The sequence below is a fragment of the Enhydra lutris genome, unplaced genomic scaffold (assembly GCF_002288905.1).
Source record: "Enhydra lutris kenyoni isolate GAN:26980312 unplaced genomic scaffold, ASM228890v2 scaffoldscaffold75, whole genome shotgun sequence".
Classification (NCBI taxonomy): Eukaryota; Metazoa; Chordata; class Mammalia; order Carnivora; family Mustelidae; genus Enhydra; species Enhydra lutris.
Genome location: NW_019154159.1, coordinates 3,406,414 through 3,420,223, shown reverse-complemented (window position 1 = coordinate 3,420,223; position 13,810 = coordinate 3,406,414). Strand labels below are relative to the sequence as shown.

General features: G+C 65.2%; 1 protein-coding gene across 1 annotated transcript; it reads right to left on the bottom strand.

Moving 5' to 3' along the window:
- Nucleotides 1-1,395: 1,395 nt before the first annotated feature.
- LOC111160344 (cytosolic endo-beta-N-acetylglucosaminidase-like) lies at nt 1,396-12,951 on the bottom strand. Its single transcript, XM_022523391.1, has 14 exons — nt 12,848-12,951; nt 11,705-11,769; nt 11,348-11,549; nt 10,287-10,435; nt 9,645-9,802; nt 8,592-8,740; nt 8,098-8,263; nt 7,105-7,208; nt 6,652-6,760; nt 6,329-6,519; nt 5,829-5,977; nt 5,232-5,337; nt 4,780-4,894; nt 1,396-4,628 (listed from the first exon to the last, which is right to left on the bottom strand). Exons 1-14 carry the CDS (start codon nt 12,949-12,951, stop codon nt 4,197-4,199), a joined length of 2,199 nt encoding a protein of 732 aa, XP_022379099.1. The 3' UTR covers nt 1,396-4,196.
- Between the last annotated feature and the right edge of the window lie 859 nt (nt 12,952-13,810).

Genomic DNA, 13,810 nt, shown 5'->3' with positions numbered 1-13,810 from the left:
CCTTCTTGGACCATGAAGGGCAAAAACAAAAAACAAAAAACAAAAAAAAAAATCACAAAACAAAAAAAAACAAAAAAAGATGTTAAGATCCAAGCAACAAAAAAACCAACCAAACCGAGAAGCATCCACCACGTCCACGTCGCGCCAGGCGCCGCGCAGCGCAGCGAGGGAGCACGTCGGCGGCCCCGCCCCTCCCTGGCCACCGAGGGCCGCCAGCACCCCTGCCCGGCCGGCGGGGAGTGCAGGAGGGGGACGGGCCTCTTCTCTACCAAGTCTTCCTTTCCGGCCCCCCACTCCCAGGGCACGCGGGCCCCACGGAGGAACAGGCCGCAGGCCTGAGCCGGGAGAGCAGCCAGCAGGACTTGACCTTTGTTGCCAACTGTGCCAGCGGAGGGGACGGCTGGGCTGAGGGGGGTGGGGGTAGCTCTTCGTTCCCGGGGTCTCTGGCTTCGGCCCGTGTCCGTCACCCTCACGTCCAGCTGTCTGGGCCCCGGCTTCCCCTTGCGCCACGCCGCCAGCACCGTGTTCTGCAAACCTGGTGAGGGGCTCGCAGGCCACCAGAGTCCGACGGGCAGCCCTGGGGTCCGGCCCCCAACACCGAGGGCTAACATGGTTCCAGAACTGTGGGGCGCCCAGGCCCCCCTTGCTCCACGTGAGGGGGCTCCCGGGCCGCCCAGCCAGGATCACACCTCAAACCTAAGAGTGAGCGTCAGGGCGAGGCCTCGGGGCCGAGGGCGAGCTCGGACGGGCCCCAGCTAGCCTGTTTCCTGTCCCCTTGCTGACTCCCTGCCGCCTGCAGGGCCAAGCCCTCCCCGCACTGTCCTGCAGGGGAGCAGAGGGCCAGGGTGGGGGGGCCAGTGCCTGGCTGCACGGCGAGATCGGGAGTCACGGCGCCACGGGGCTGGATGGCCAGGCCCGAGCAGGGGGAGAGACGGGGAAAGGCCTGGAGCATCGCCCGGGACCCAGGTGCGGGTCCCGGGGTGGCGGGAGAGCAGAGGTGGGCAGCAGGGAGGGGCCCCCCGCCAGGCAGGGAGAGCTGGAGTAGGGGACGCAGCAAAAAATACGACCTAGGCTCCCAACACGGCTCCACTGTCTCATGAAACTTAAAAACAAACAAAAAAAACAAAAAACCACACCTCACTTTATATATTCAGCATCAGCTCCTGAAGCTCCTGAAATGAGCCCCTTTTCTATTCCTGTTGTACAGAGCCCGCCCGCCCGGCCCCGCCCGTCCAGAGCCCCTTGCTGCTCCGCCCCCGCCCCGCCCCGCCCCGCCCCTAGGACTGCAGCCAGGCCCCAGGCTTCCTTTCTTACCATTCTGTATGCTTCCAAGGTGTGACCATTCAAATCAACAGTATTATTAAGGTTATTAATAAAGATTTCTTTCTTCAAACCAGGACAACTCTTTTTTATTTGGCTGCCCCCAGGGCCAGGGGGTGGAGTACGGGGGCACCCGCCAGGGCAGGCCCAGGATCCGCAGCCTGTCCCAGGGTCTGGCCCACCTTCTGCCGGGCAGACCCTTCTGGGCAAGAGACTCCAGGGCCCCAATCCTCCGGCTCCTTTCCCCACCCTGACCCAAAACAGGCTGGAGGCAGGGCCCACGCGCGTCCTCCCAGCTGCCTCATCCTGCCGTGCACCGTAGGAGCCACCCAGGGTCCCTCCCAGCTGAGCAACAGCTACTGCACACAGACACCCGGCTGGGCCTCCAGTCGTCGCGCTGCTCAGCAGCTGTGGCCCGCCCAGTGCAGACAGGAGAGGGGACGGGGCTGGGGACGTCCCAGAGCGGAGGGCCCCAGATCCCAGCCACACCGCGGCCACCGCCCCTGTGATGTGGGTCGGGTGGTGGTTCCTTGAGGGAGTCGGGGGGCTGCTTCAAGGGAGGCCCACAGGCACGGGTCCCCATCCCTGGGAGGCTCGGTGGAGGGCAGCTGCCACCCTCGCCAGCCCCCCAAAAGACGAAATGGAACTGGGAAGCAAAGCAGAGGGTCCAAGCCCCGGGCTGGGAGCGGCTGGGCCAAGCCCACGTCCCAAAACCAAGGCAGCCAGTCCACAACGCAGCTCACCCACGAGTTTTTCACGTTTCACCTCGGATCATTTATTTCAGAGTGATGACACCCTCCAGACGTGCGCAGGCTTAAATGCCAACACACTCATTTTCCTGCCCACGAGCCCCTACTCTCCGTGGGAAAGGGACAGCGCTCCCGGGAGCTCTCTGGCCCCACCGCGCACCGCGCTCTAACCCCTCACCTCTCATCGCCTGCTCACCAGACTGTGAGAAAATAATTGCACCATCAATTTTCCCTCCTCCTCTGCGTAAACTGGCCAGGGGCACAGACACTTCAAGCCAACAGGCTGCGACAATGGAGAGCTGCTGCCTACCTCCGGGCACCCTGCCTCGCCTGACTCCCGCCTCTGGAGACACAGGGGGCAGAGCCAGACCCCCCGGTACAAAACGGGAGGCTCAAAGCAAACCAGTGGTCCACACCAAGAACACGGTCGCGGGAGCAGCTCCAAGCGGCCACGACTCTGGTCCCCCTGCCACTGCCCTGTCCAGGTTCACGGGGACAGGCAGGTGCTGGGTGACCTGCGCTCTGAGCTGGTCAGCGGAGGCGTCCTCCTGTCCTGCTTGAGCTGTCCTCCCCGTCTGCTGGGCAAATCCCTTCCCCACAGGGGACCAAGCTGGTTGGGCCACATGTGGGACATGGAGAGTAAAATGTCCCTCTGTCCCCCTGGGAAAGAGGCACCTGGGCCGGGGGGGGGGATGGAGGCAGCCCTGGAGGGACACACCCTCTGCCGTCCTAAGGGCCAGGTTCGCCAGGGCCACTGGACCAGGCTCAGACTCCTGAATTCTGGACAACCAGGAGCGGTGCGGCTGCACTGCCACCTAGTGGCCGCTCCCCTCCCTACAACGTAGGAGCGAGGCTGAGGACTGGGGCTTGCACCCAAGGACAGCCAAGAGGCGGGACCCCGAGCTGGGAGGGTCATGGCCCTTGGCACCGCCTCATGTCGCATAGCACAGGTGGAGGGCAGAGAAATGGGCATAATACCCCCCATCAACGGCCCTGTGAGACGCGGGGGTAAGACCCCCAGAACAAGGGACGCTGCTCAGGCCGAGGACAGAAGCTGGGTGGCGCAGCAGAGAGCCCCAGGCTACGGGGTGGAGGGCGCCCACCCCCTGGAGGCCAGCATGCTGGCCCCGGGGTCACCAGGGGAGCCGTGTGGTCGGGGGGGGGGCGTCTCTGGCCCACTCACCCCATCCTCTCCTCCCTACACAGAGCCTCTGGCTGGCCTCAGCCCAGGTAGAGGGAAGGAAGGTGCTAGAAGACAGAAGAGGTGGCAAGACAGGAAGGGGGCCCAGTGGAGAGGGTTCTCAAGGCACCTGTGCTCACAGGGGCCTCGGCGCCCCCCCCCCACCCCTTCCCCTGGGAGAGGCTGAGGCGGGAGGACAGGAAGGAGCAGACGGCCAGAGCTGCCACTGCAAGGCTGGGCTAGGCCGCAGCCCAGGGCCTTCCTGGGCCCTGGCCGGCCTCCCACTCCCTGAGCCTGGACAGCCTCGCTCACCGCAGACACAGAGCCAAGGCCCACAGTCCGGCTCTGTGCAAGCTTCGCCAGTACCCACGGCCCAGAAGAGACACAGCAGCGCGCGGGGCCGACGGGAAGGCTCTGCAAACAGCTCCAGCTCACAGGACCGCACACGGAGGAGCCACAACACGGAAGGTCGGGACGAGGACGGCCCACCTGGCCCAGGGTGGGGTGTGCAGCCTGGTGCCGGCCGGGCCCTGGGCTCCCTAGTCCTAAGGGGAAGCAGGTCAGCCCCCAGGGCACCACGTCCCAGCTCCCTGCCACGCTCAGCCCCCAGCCCTCACCCTGGGAATCGCTTCCAGGGCCTGCTGGGAGGCTTCCTGTCCCACGTAAGCCTGTCGAGTTAGGAAACACCCTTTGGGGAGCTGGTGGGGCTAGCTTTCCCAAACCCCGTCCGTCGTACCTGGGAGTCTGTACTCCAGAAAGGGATTAGACATAACGGAGTTCATTAACCTCAGGAAATCATCGGCCCAGCAAACGGACTTCTTGGTTTTCCTGTCACCGGCGTCCACCACCGAACAGCCCCAGCCACAGCCATCTGGCACCCGTGGGCTCCCACACACCGCGTGGGGCCCTGAGCCCGGAGGCGGGGAGACGCCAGCTTCGGCGCTGGCTCACAGCTGGGGCAGGGAGTAGAGCAGGGCTGCCCTGCCCCACTCGGCCTGCGGCACCAGGAACCCCTCCTTGGGGACGGGCTCCACCAGGAACTGCACACGGCTGTCCCTGCCGGGCCCCGCGGCCGCCACCGGCAGCTCCACTACCCGGTATTGGTTGACGAAGGCCAGGCCCAGGAGCGCGGGTTTCTCGGGCCCCGGCGGCCCCACGCGCGGAGAGCCCCCGCCGCTCCCTGAGAGGCAGTGGATCCGGAAGCATCGAATGGGAGAGAGGAGGTAGGACCAGTGCAGGGTGCAGCTGAGTCGCAGTAGGGCAGGGACGCCCCCCTCCTCCTCCTCCTCCTCGGACGTGGCTGGCTGCCAGCGCACGCGGGACACGGTGACGGCCTGCACCCGGGGCAGCGGGCGGAGCAGGCTGTCGGCATCCACCACCTGGTGGGAGAGAGAGGGCTCGCTCTGACGCCCACCGGCGGCGCAGGGTGCCCGCCCCACACTCCCGCTCCTCGGGGACTCCGCCCCACTGGCCCTCAGCCTCCTGTGCGACCAGAGGCCCCTCCGCCCACACCCGCGCCCCACGGCCCACCTGGATCTCCCCGAGCCTGCAGACGAAGCTCGCCTCCTCCCGGCTGCCCGCAGGCTGCGCAAAGCTAACGAGCAGGTCTCCCAGGAGGCAGCCCCGCAGGTTCACCTCGTAGCAGCTGGGGGAGGTGACAGGCCAGTCACAAGGCGCCCACCTCCCCCAGCGCCTCGAGGCCAGCTGCTCAGAGGCCCGCAGCCGTGGCGGGAACAGAGGGCCATCCTGACGTGGGCCCTGCGGCTGGCGGGAACCCCAGACGGAAGGCATGGCCATGACCGCTCCCAGCAGCCTCCCGGGCTCATGTCCCCGCGCTGCCCGGAAACCTGGGGGGTCGGCCAGGGCCCCTCCAATCCCTCCAGTTCTGGGGCTTCTCAACCCAGGGCCCCTCCCTCAAGCCCCCTGCCCCCAGCAGGCAGCCCTCCCCGGCTGGAGACCCAACAGGAAGAGAAAAGACTCACCGCTGGACCCAGCCCCCATGGAGCTGTTGGCCGCAGCGGCCCACCCATCTGGCCAGCTTGGTGGGGGGCACCCGGAGGGGCCGGGGGCTGTGCCTTGAGCTGGTTTCTGCTGGGGGAGGAGACCCAGGACTTGAAAATGAGAAGAATCCAAAGGAAACCGCAGAGAGGTGTCCACTGAACGGAGTGGGGGCGGGGGGAGGCCCGGAGGCCAACAGACCCCCTGCTGGCGCCAGGGGCCCACGGCCCGCCCAAACAGGCTGAGGCCTTGGGGGGAAGGAGAACAGGGCAGAGAGCCTCCCCAACCCCCTCCCCAGGGTCTCAATGCCACGGCGGGCAGGAGACCCATTCCCCAAGTCTCTGTGGAACAGGGACCCAGGCCTGCACAGCACACCGTGTTGCCCAGTGGGGGCTGCGGGCCGGAGGCTGCAGCTGACCCGTGTCTCCCTGTCCAGGCCTGGCCCACAGCAGCACAGAGGACATCACCTGTCCTCTGCCCAGCCCCGGCTCCCCCACATCCTGGTGCGCTCTCTAGATGCTTCCCCAAGGTGTCCCCTGAAACAGAGGGGCCACAGGAAGCCAAAGCCCTACGCCTCTCACCATCCAGCGTCCAGAGGCCACCAACGCGGCAGCTGCCTGCGTCCCCCGTGGTGAGCTCCAATGCCACCTCGACAGCCGAGGGCCCTTCTAGTTTATACACCAAGGACAGGAAAATTTTGGGAGGCACGGGCACGTGCAGAGAGAACAGCCTGCCGGAGGAGGGCCGGGGTGAGCTCATGCAGGGTCTCAAGGCGTCGGACCCACAGAAACAGCAGAATGTGGTAGCTGGGGGGACGGGAGCTGTTCTGCGGGGACGGGTGAGAACATTCTGGAGACTGAAGGCACAATGACGTGCAAACAGCTCGCGCTACCGTACCACACATTCAGAAATGCCTCAGACGGTAAATGGTACGTTATGTGCTTTCTACCACAAGAACCCCCTCCGTTCTGTCTTCTGGCCTCCTTCCGGCCGCTGCAGCCCACCCGCCCAGGACAGTGAGGGACAGGGGCGAGGGGGATGCAGACAATGTCACAGATGTCTCCCCCACTCACTCACCTACCTCACGACCACGGGTCCGACCTCGGGCGGAATCACCCCACGGATGAGCAGGGAGCTGCCCCCGTGCCAGGCGTCCGCCAGACAGCAGCTCGTCCTCACCCAGCCCCGGCCGGCCCCTTCCGGCCTGTGCTCCGCAAACAGGGGCTGGATCTCCTGGGCACTGGGGTGGTACCAGGGCCCCACCGCCTCCTCCTGGAGGACAAGGCCGGGTGAGGGAGGCCCGAGGGGTGTGGGGGGAGCAGCATGGCCACCATGTCTCCCACACCCGGAGCCCCCTACGTGTCCCAGAGGAGACCAAAGCTGAACACCAGGAAGCCCACGCACCTGTCCGTAGCGCACTCGCCGTGTCCCCATGCCCAGGCAGAAAGAGGTGACAAAGGGCAAAGAACAGATGCTGTGTGTGGGCAGGTAGCGTTCCAGCAAAGCCCAGAACCTGTGGGGAAGGTGCAGGGGGACCCCGAACTCACTCCCGGCATCCCTCCCTGAGTGAGCGCCCCCCCCCCGCTGAAAGTGTGGGGGATGCAGGTCTGCAGGGGGGTGGATCCCCCCCTCCCTGGTCCCCAACCCTCATCCTTCCCGCTTGGGTTGCCAGGACCCTCCAGCCTGGACACGGCCAAGACGGCTGGCTTCTCTCAAACTGGGCCCCTCAGCCCTGCCCGATGTGTGTGGGAAAGGTCCGTGGAGAGAAAGGCCTGAGCTATCTTGGGAAACCAGAGAAAATGCCAGAGCCCCCATCTGGCCAACACCAACCCCCTGCCTGGGACGGGAAGGACTCACTTGTCCTGGTTCTGGAAGAAATCCTTCTTCTCCAAACACTCGTACACCCAGCCAGGGGCGAAGAGAGCCGCCGAGAAGCCGTGCTTCCGGATCAGCTCCAGCGACTGGGGAGACAGCGGTCAGGGCAGAGCGCGGCCTGGCCGGCCAGGCCTCCCGCCCAGCCCCGAGGGGGGCTGCAACCCCAGCAGCTCATCAGCCCACAGCGGGGGTCAGAAAGGCGGTGAGTGGGGGGGGGCCTGCGCTGGGGAAGGCCCGCCCACAGCCTGCACGCGCCTCTCCCTCGCTCCACCTCTCATCGCGTTACCAGACTCAGAGCAGGTGGAGAGAATCTTCGGTTATTGGAATAATTTATTCACTTAGAGCTTAATTAATGAGCAGGAACATCCCCGTGGCACTGGAAGGGGCAGGACGGCCGGTCCGGAAGATGAGCCGACTTCCTGTCCATCCCGCACCGGGGCCCCAGCCCCGGCAACACCCTCTCGTCTCTCCTCACTGCCAACGGGACTCGCCTTGCCAGAAAAAAATCTCACTAGTTATTAAACCACCAAATTCCCCAAACTGGCTTTTTTACTGGGTCCTGGTCCCTGAGCTGCCTGTGGACGGGTGCGCTGCCAGTGCCCCCCAAGCCCACCCGATGCTCTAAGCCCCCAGCTGGGCGCCGGTCAGCGCCCACAGTCCAGGAAGAAGGAACGGCTCGCTAGAGCGCAGGGGTCGCCCGGCTGCTTCTGTCCATCTACACCCACGTAAAAAGCAGCGCCTGATGGCAGGAAGGGGCTGGAAGTCAGGGTTCCAGGGCACAGCCTGGCCTGGCGGCATCAGCCGGGTGTCCTGGGCCCCAGCGTCCCTGCTCTGGGAAGCACGCGGCCTGTCTCTCCCTGGAGCACAGATGGGAACGGAAGGTCCCGGGAAAACCAGGCCGCAGAAGGCACACAGGCCACGGAGGGCAGGCAGGCCATCGCGCCCACCTCCCCGGCCCCCAGGGCCACCACCCACCTTGTGCGTGTCGAACTGGCCTCCCACGACGTTGCTCCGCGCGAACACGTCCACGCCCACGTACACGTCGGCGCGGCGCCCCCCCGCCGGGCCGCGCATGCGCTCCAGGTGTTCCTCCCGCCAGTTGTAGTTGGTGAAGAAGCCGTCGCAGGCGTCGAAGAAGACCCTGGAGGCGGCGGCCAGGCGGGGCTGTGAGGCCGGGACCCAGAGAGGCCCGGGGGCTGCCCACCCTGGGGGTCCTCCTCTTTGCCCTTCCGAGGCTCGCCTCCATCCCAACCCCCAGACTGGGCTGCCTCCAGGCCCAGAACACGGCCTGCTCCGGACAGCGGGGGCCCCGCCGGGAGCGCATGGCCCGCGGCCCGCGCGGCACAGGCCCTCCCCGCTAGTGGCCGGTGTCTCCGACTCTGCTCCCGGCCTCTCCGACCCAGGCAGCCGTGCGCCCCAGGCCCCGGGAGGCGGACGGCACTCCCGCCCCCGACCTGCTCGGCCCTCACCGGTTGTGCTGGTTGAGTTCATCCTGCCACTTGAGCTGCCCGCTGCTCACCACGCTGTCGTACCACAGCACCAAGCCCCCAGGCACCCGCTGATGGAGCTGGGCGCTCAGGTAGCGCAGGAAGTGGGGCACGTTGCCCACCGCTGTCGGCTGCAGAGGGAGGCAGAGCAGACCCGCGGTGAGGCCCGGCCCCGGCCGTGGTCAGAAGTGCCCCTCGCAGCACAGACAGGAGGCTGCTTAACCCCAGGAGCAAACACAGACTCCAAAGAAGCCCCGGGTCCCTGGAGCCCCCTGACCCCACAGCCATGGAGAGGAGGGTCCAGCCCGATGTTTCCCACTGTCCTGCCTTTCTTTTTTTCTCATTTTAAAAGATTTTATTGATTCTAGGGGCGCCTGGGTGGCTCAGTGCGTTAAGCCTCTGCCTTCGGCTCAGGTCATGATCCCAGGGTCCTGGGATTGAGCCCTGCGTTGGGCTCTCTGCTCAGCGAGGAGCCTGCTTCCTCCTCCCTCTCTGCCTGCCACTCTGCCTACTTGTGATCTCTCTCTGTCAAATAAATCAATAAAATCTTAAAAAAAAAAAGATTTTATTGATTCTAGGGAATCCCAAGCAGTGTCCCTGCTGAGCGCAGAGCCCAACATGCGGCTGGATCCCATGACCCTGAGACGGTGACCTGAGCTGAAATCAAGAGTCAGACATGCAGCTGACTGAGCCCCCGCAGGAGCCCCAGCTGTCCTTCCTTTCTGGAGCAGGAAGGACATGGGCACAGCAACAAAGAAAAAATAAAACCCCAGGAAAGGGGAGGGCAGCGCCAAGGACAGCCGCACACGCGGCCCCAGCAGAGCGGTTGGAGGAGGAGGAAAGGGACGCCTCGAAAGGGCAGCAGGGCAAAGCTTAGCCAACCAGGGATTCTGGACACGGTGCCGGAGAAGGTTCTGTCCCTCAGCGAAGGGACAGAGGTATCACTTAACCGGCCGCAGTGAGACGCTGAGGAAAGCGACGGAGGGATAGCGCGGGGCCTGGGCTGGGCAAGTGCCAGGAGAAGGCTGTGCTCACACTCAGAGAGTTCTCGATGTTGACCAGCCAGCCATCGAAGCGGAAGAACTGGGCAATGAGGACCAGCTGGTCTGCCACGGCTCGGTACGAGCGCTCGTCCCCGGCCAGAAAGGCTTCACAGAGCTGCGCACCGTCCTTCCACTCGGTGATGAAGGTCCCTGCCAGGGCCGAGAGAAACGAGGGCAGGCGAACCCAGCAGTTAGGAAAGCGTGGCTCTTGCAAGAGCACAGCAGCCCGGCCTGCAAGCTCATTACACACTCCCACGCCAGCCGCCCCAGATACCTGCGGAGTCCCACGCCCCGCGGGCCGACCCTGCGGCGGTGAAGAGGCCAACCACTGACGCGGGTGCGGGGGAAGAGAGCCGCGCCCACGGACTGGCCACCTGTGGCCTGCGGGCCACGTCCGCGCCCCCCCCCCCTTCATAAATACAGCCCATCTGTTTGCCTGTTGTCTACAGCTGCACTGTCTTGGTTAGGACAGTGACCCAGTGGCCTGGTCCCTTCCGGAAGTTGGCCCTTGCCTGTCGTAACCGATCAAGGCAGCCCTAGGCGAGGACCGCTTCGCCCCCAGAAGCCTTCTCGTTGCTGGTCACCTGGCAGGTGCACTGACGAGTGAGTAGAAGGCGAGCCCCGGGGCTCTTACCCAGCACACAGACCCCATGCCGATGGGCAGCGTTGGTCCAGCCCACGGGGGGGATGGTCACGGTGTGGTGGCTGAAGTACACGAAGATGTCGATGCACTGCCAGTGGTAGAAGCAGTAGGGGCTACGCACCGCCGAGCCCTGAATGAACCTGCGCGACACACGGAGCAGTCAGGACCCAGGACACGGGCACCCCGGGAAAGCTCCTCTTTGGTCCCGGTCAGCGACCGGGATGCTGGCTACGTACCAGGCGCAGCGCAGACCCCAGCTAGAGGGAGAAGTGGGACTGCACCTCGACCCTGAGATCAAGAGGTCTTAAGGGAAACATCTTCCCCAGGCCGGGCTGGTGGTCACTGCTGGACCCGACGGCTGAGCGTTGTCAGCCTCGACAAAGACGGGGCAGGACGAAAGCGAAGCGGCAGGGCTCGAGCTAAAGCCCCAGGTGCAGCCCCTGCACCATTTCTGCAGAACGGTCTCCCTACACCCAATGCTGGGCTGGCCACCATGAGCTGCACCCAAGATGTCGCCTCCTGCCTCCGCCCGTCCCTTGGTGGCCAGTTCGGACTAGGCCTTCCCATCTATCGTCCCCTCCAGGACTGTTTTACAGACGTCTAAGACCTCTAAGTGGACCGTGCAGCAACTCTGGAGGAAGTGTCCCCTGGCTGGGAGGGACACAGGAGGGTCACAGCTGGGCATCCGGAACTGATGGGCCGAGGACAGTCAGAGCTGAAGGGGTCCAGGGAGAACCACGGCTCTGGCCCAGGAGTGTGGAAAGGGTGCCAGCTGCTGGATCCGCCCCGCACACCAGATTTTAAGGGCGCACACGCCCCGGAAGCAAATGGTGTCAGGCCTGCCAGAGGCCCCAGCTTTCACCTGACCCAGGTCCTTTAGAGATGACACCAGAGACCTGGGCGCCTCGCCCAGTCAGAGCAGTCTGGTCCAGAGACTCCCCCTCCCCCAGTGCTCTTTGTCACACAGCTGTCCCTCTCCCTGCCTCCTTCCCCTCCAGCCCCGTCTCAGGCAACAGAATTAACGTCGGGGCGATGCCCTCGCAAAGCCTCACTTGTCATCGAGATACCCGCCCATCATGTCATGGCACAGCAGGGTCCGGGGCCTCTGGCTGCTCAAGGGGGGCTGCCGGCATTCGGAGGGCTCCAAGGCCACGTTGAAGCTGTCCTCCGCGTCAGGCGTCCAGGCCAGGAGTTCTTCCAGTGAAGAGAAGTAAAAACTGACAGGTTTGGTGGTGTCCTTGTCGTAATATCTAGCTGCTCAGAGGAGGGGAAGGAGGAATTGATTAGAAAGTATGGGGTCCCTAGATGCTCTGACAATGACCCAGAGAGAAAACACTAGACCGGGGGGCCTGCCCCAAAGCCCCAAGAGTGAACACAGAGACAGCGTTCCGAGCCTCCGTCCGTCTCACCTGGCAAAGGCTCCGGGGTAAAACTGACCACTTCACGAAAGACGGCTTCTTCTTGCTCCTCAATTCTAAGCAATGAGGAAGTTAAAAAAAAAAAAAAGGTTTTTTGAAGTAAAAGCATGAAGAAAAAGAATGCTGACATGCACACGCACCAGGCGCAGGCAGACTGGCCGAGGGGAGGGAGTACTGTTCTCGGACCTATATTCTGAAGCCAATTATGGAAATACGCATTGAACCAAAGGGGCGAGTGGGCGCCGTCTTCCTGCAGCCGCCCGTGTTGGCGCCGCGGCCGGCCCTCCGGCCCTCCGGCCGACACCGGACACTGGCGGCTCCTCCTACAAATAAACTGGGTTTCTTTTCGAAGTAACGGTCGCCATGCGGACCTGAGCAGACGCTCCGGCCGCCGTCTGTTGGCCGCGGGCTTCCGCGTGGAAATTCTCTCAATCTCCCCAAACCCGCGCCACTTCTTGTGACTTTCGTGGGGGACCCTGCAACTAGCTGGGTGGGTGGAGGGTCAGGGACATTCAGGCCTCACCAGAGCACAAGGGCGGTGGAAAACACTTCCTTTAGAACTCGGTCCCACACCCTGCTGTCCTTCGGCCCCCCTGGCCCAGCGCGCATCGGGGCGCCTGCGAGCCCGCCCAGCATTCTCACCCCTGCGGCCGCGGCCACTCCGCGGCCATCCCTGGCCAGTCGGAAACAGCCCTGGTCTCCCTCTCGGGGGGGTTAAACAACACTGGGGACGCTGTTTCCAAGCAGGCCGTCCCGTGCGCTAGTGCCCCCCAGGGAGCCAAGCAGGCCGTCCGGTGCGGGTGACCCCCCGGTGCGCCAGTGCCCCCCCAGGGAGCCAAGCGCGGACTGCGACGGACTCGCCGCCCCTTCCGTGCCTCTGAGCCTGCGTCCGCTCCGTTCCTTCCACTCGCACACCCTTCCCCCGTCCGCCACGTGCTCCTACAGACCAGCTCGGCGGCCCCGCTCCGGGCGCGACCCCGTTCCGGGCCAGCGAGGGCGCCAGTGCCACCCGCCCGCCCCGCCGCGCCGAGCCGAGCCCCGCGGCCGGCGACCGAGGGCAGCCCCACCCGCCTCACGCGCGAGGACCCCGAGGCTCCCCGCCCACGACTGCGGCCGCCGCCGGTCCCCGCCCACCTCCTCCGCGGTCGCCGCTGCCCCGGCCGCCGCTCCGGCTCCTCCGGGATCGTGGGCGCCCTCTTGCGCGCCGCCGCTCGGGTCACCGGCCCAGCCGCCTCCATCACGGTGCCGCTCCCTCCGCCGCCGCCGGCCAATCGCAGGCCGGAGCCCGTAGCATTACATGCCCCTCTCTGGCCGAATTCCCAAAATCAGGGTGCCTCCTTTAGTCAACCTGTACCCAGGAGCCACAGAGGGCCCGGCTGTGTGAAATGCACCGGGCGGAGGGCCTGGTGACAGAGGGTGCTGCCCACCCTGACCACGACACAGGAAGAGCCACACATGGTGGGTTCTGCTTGGACTCGGGCGTGGACGAGCCTCTGGGAGGAGGTCTCGCACCAGTCTGCTCTCTGCAGGGACGAACGGGGCCAAGGGAGGAGGACAACGGGGAAGCAGAGGGGGCGGTTGGGAATCCGCAGGTCCCTGGCTTGGCAGGAGTAGCTCTCGGGGGGTCCCTGAGGCACCCCAAGGCCGCTGACTGCGGTTCCTCCGTGGAAGGTCCGATAGCCTCCTAGGGCTGGTTGGTGACCCCCGGGCCCGGGCGCTGCCTCCCCTCCAGCCCCACCGTGGATGCACATCACTCGGCAGCCTGGGAGGAGGGCACCGAGCACACACACGCGTCAGGACCTGGCCCGCCCCTCAGAGGGTGGCCACCCTGCTGGGACAGGTCACGCACACCCCAGGTGAACAAGAGGACGGTGGCTTCCAGCCGCGCTGGGGATCACATGCCGTGTGCTGCTTTCAACGTAGGAGCGCAGAGCTGAGTGTGAGGGACCTGTGAGCAGGTGCTCGGCCTCTCCCAGCAGCCCGGGAGCTGATGGCATCTGCGCCTCTCACCTCTGGCCTCTGCTGCCCCAGAGCCTGACCGGAGGTCTCCTGGCTAGGCACCGGAGTAGGAGGTGGCCCCCTCCTTCCAGAAAGGAT

Coding starts and splice junctions, on each gene's coding strand:
- LOC111160344 (XM_022523391.1), bottom strand. CDS start 12,951: ATGGAGGCGGCTGGGCCGGTGACCCGAGCGGCGGCGCGCAAGAGGGCG. Junction 11,770..12,847: donor CAGCGGCGACCGCGGAGGAG/GTGGGCGGGGAC, acceptor CTCATTGCTTAG/AATTGAGGAGCAAGAAGAAG. Junction 5,978..6,328: donor GTCGGACCCGTGGTCGTGAG/GTAGGTGAGTGA, acceptor CTCCTCCGGCAG/GCTGTTCTCTCTGCACGTGC.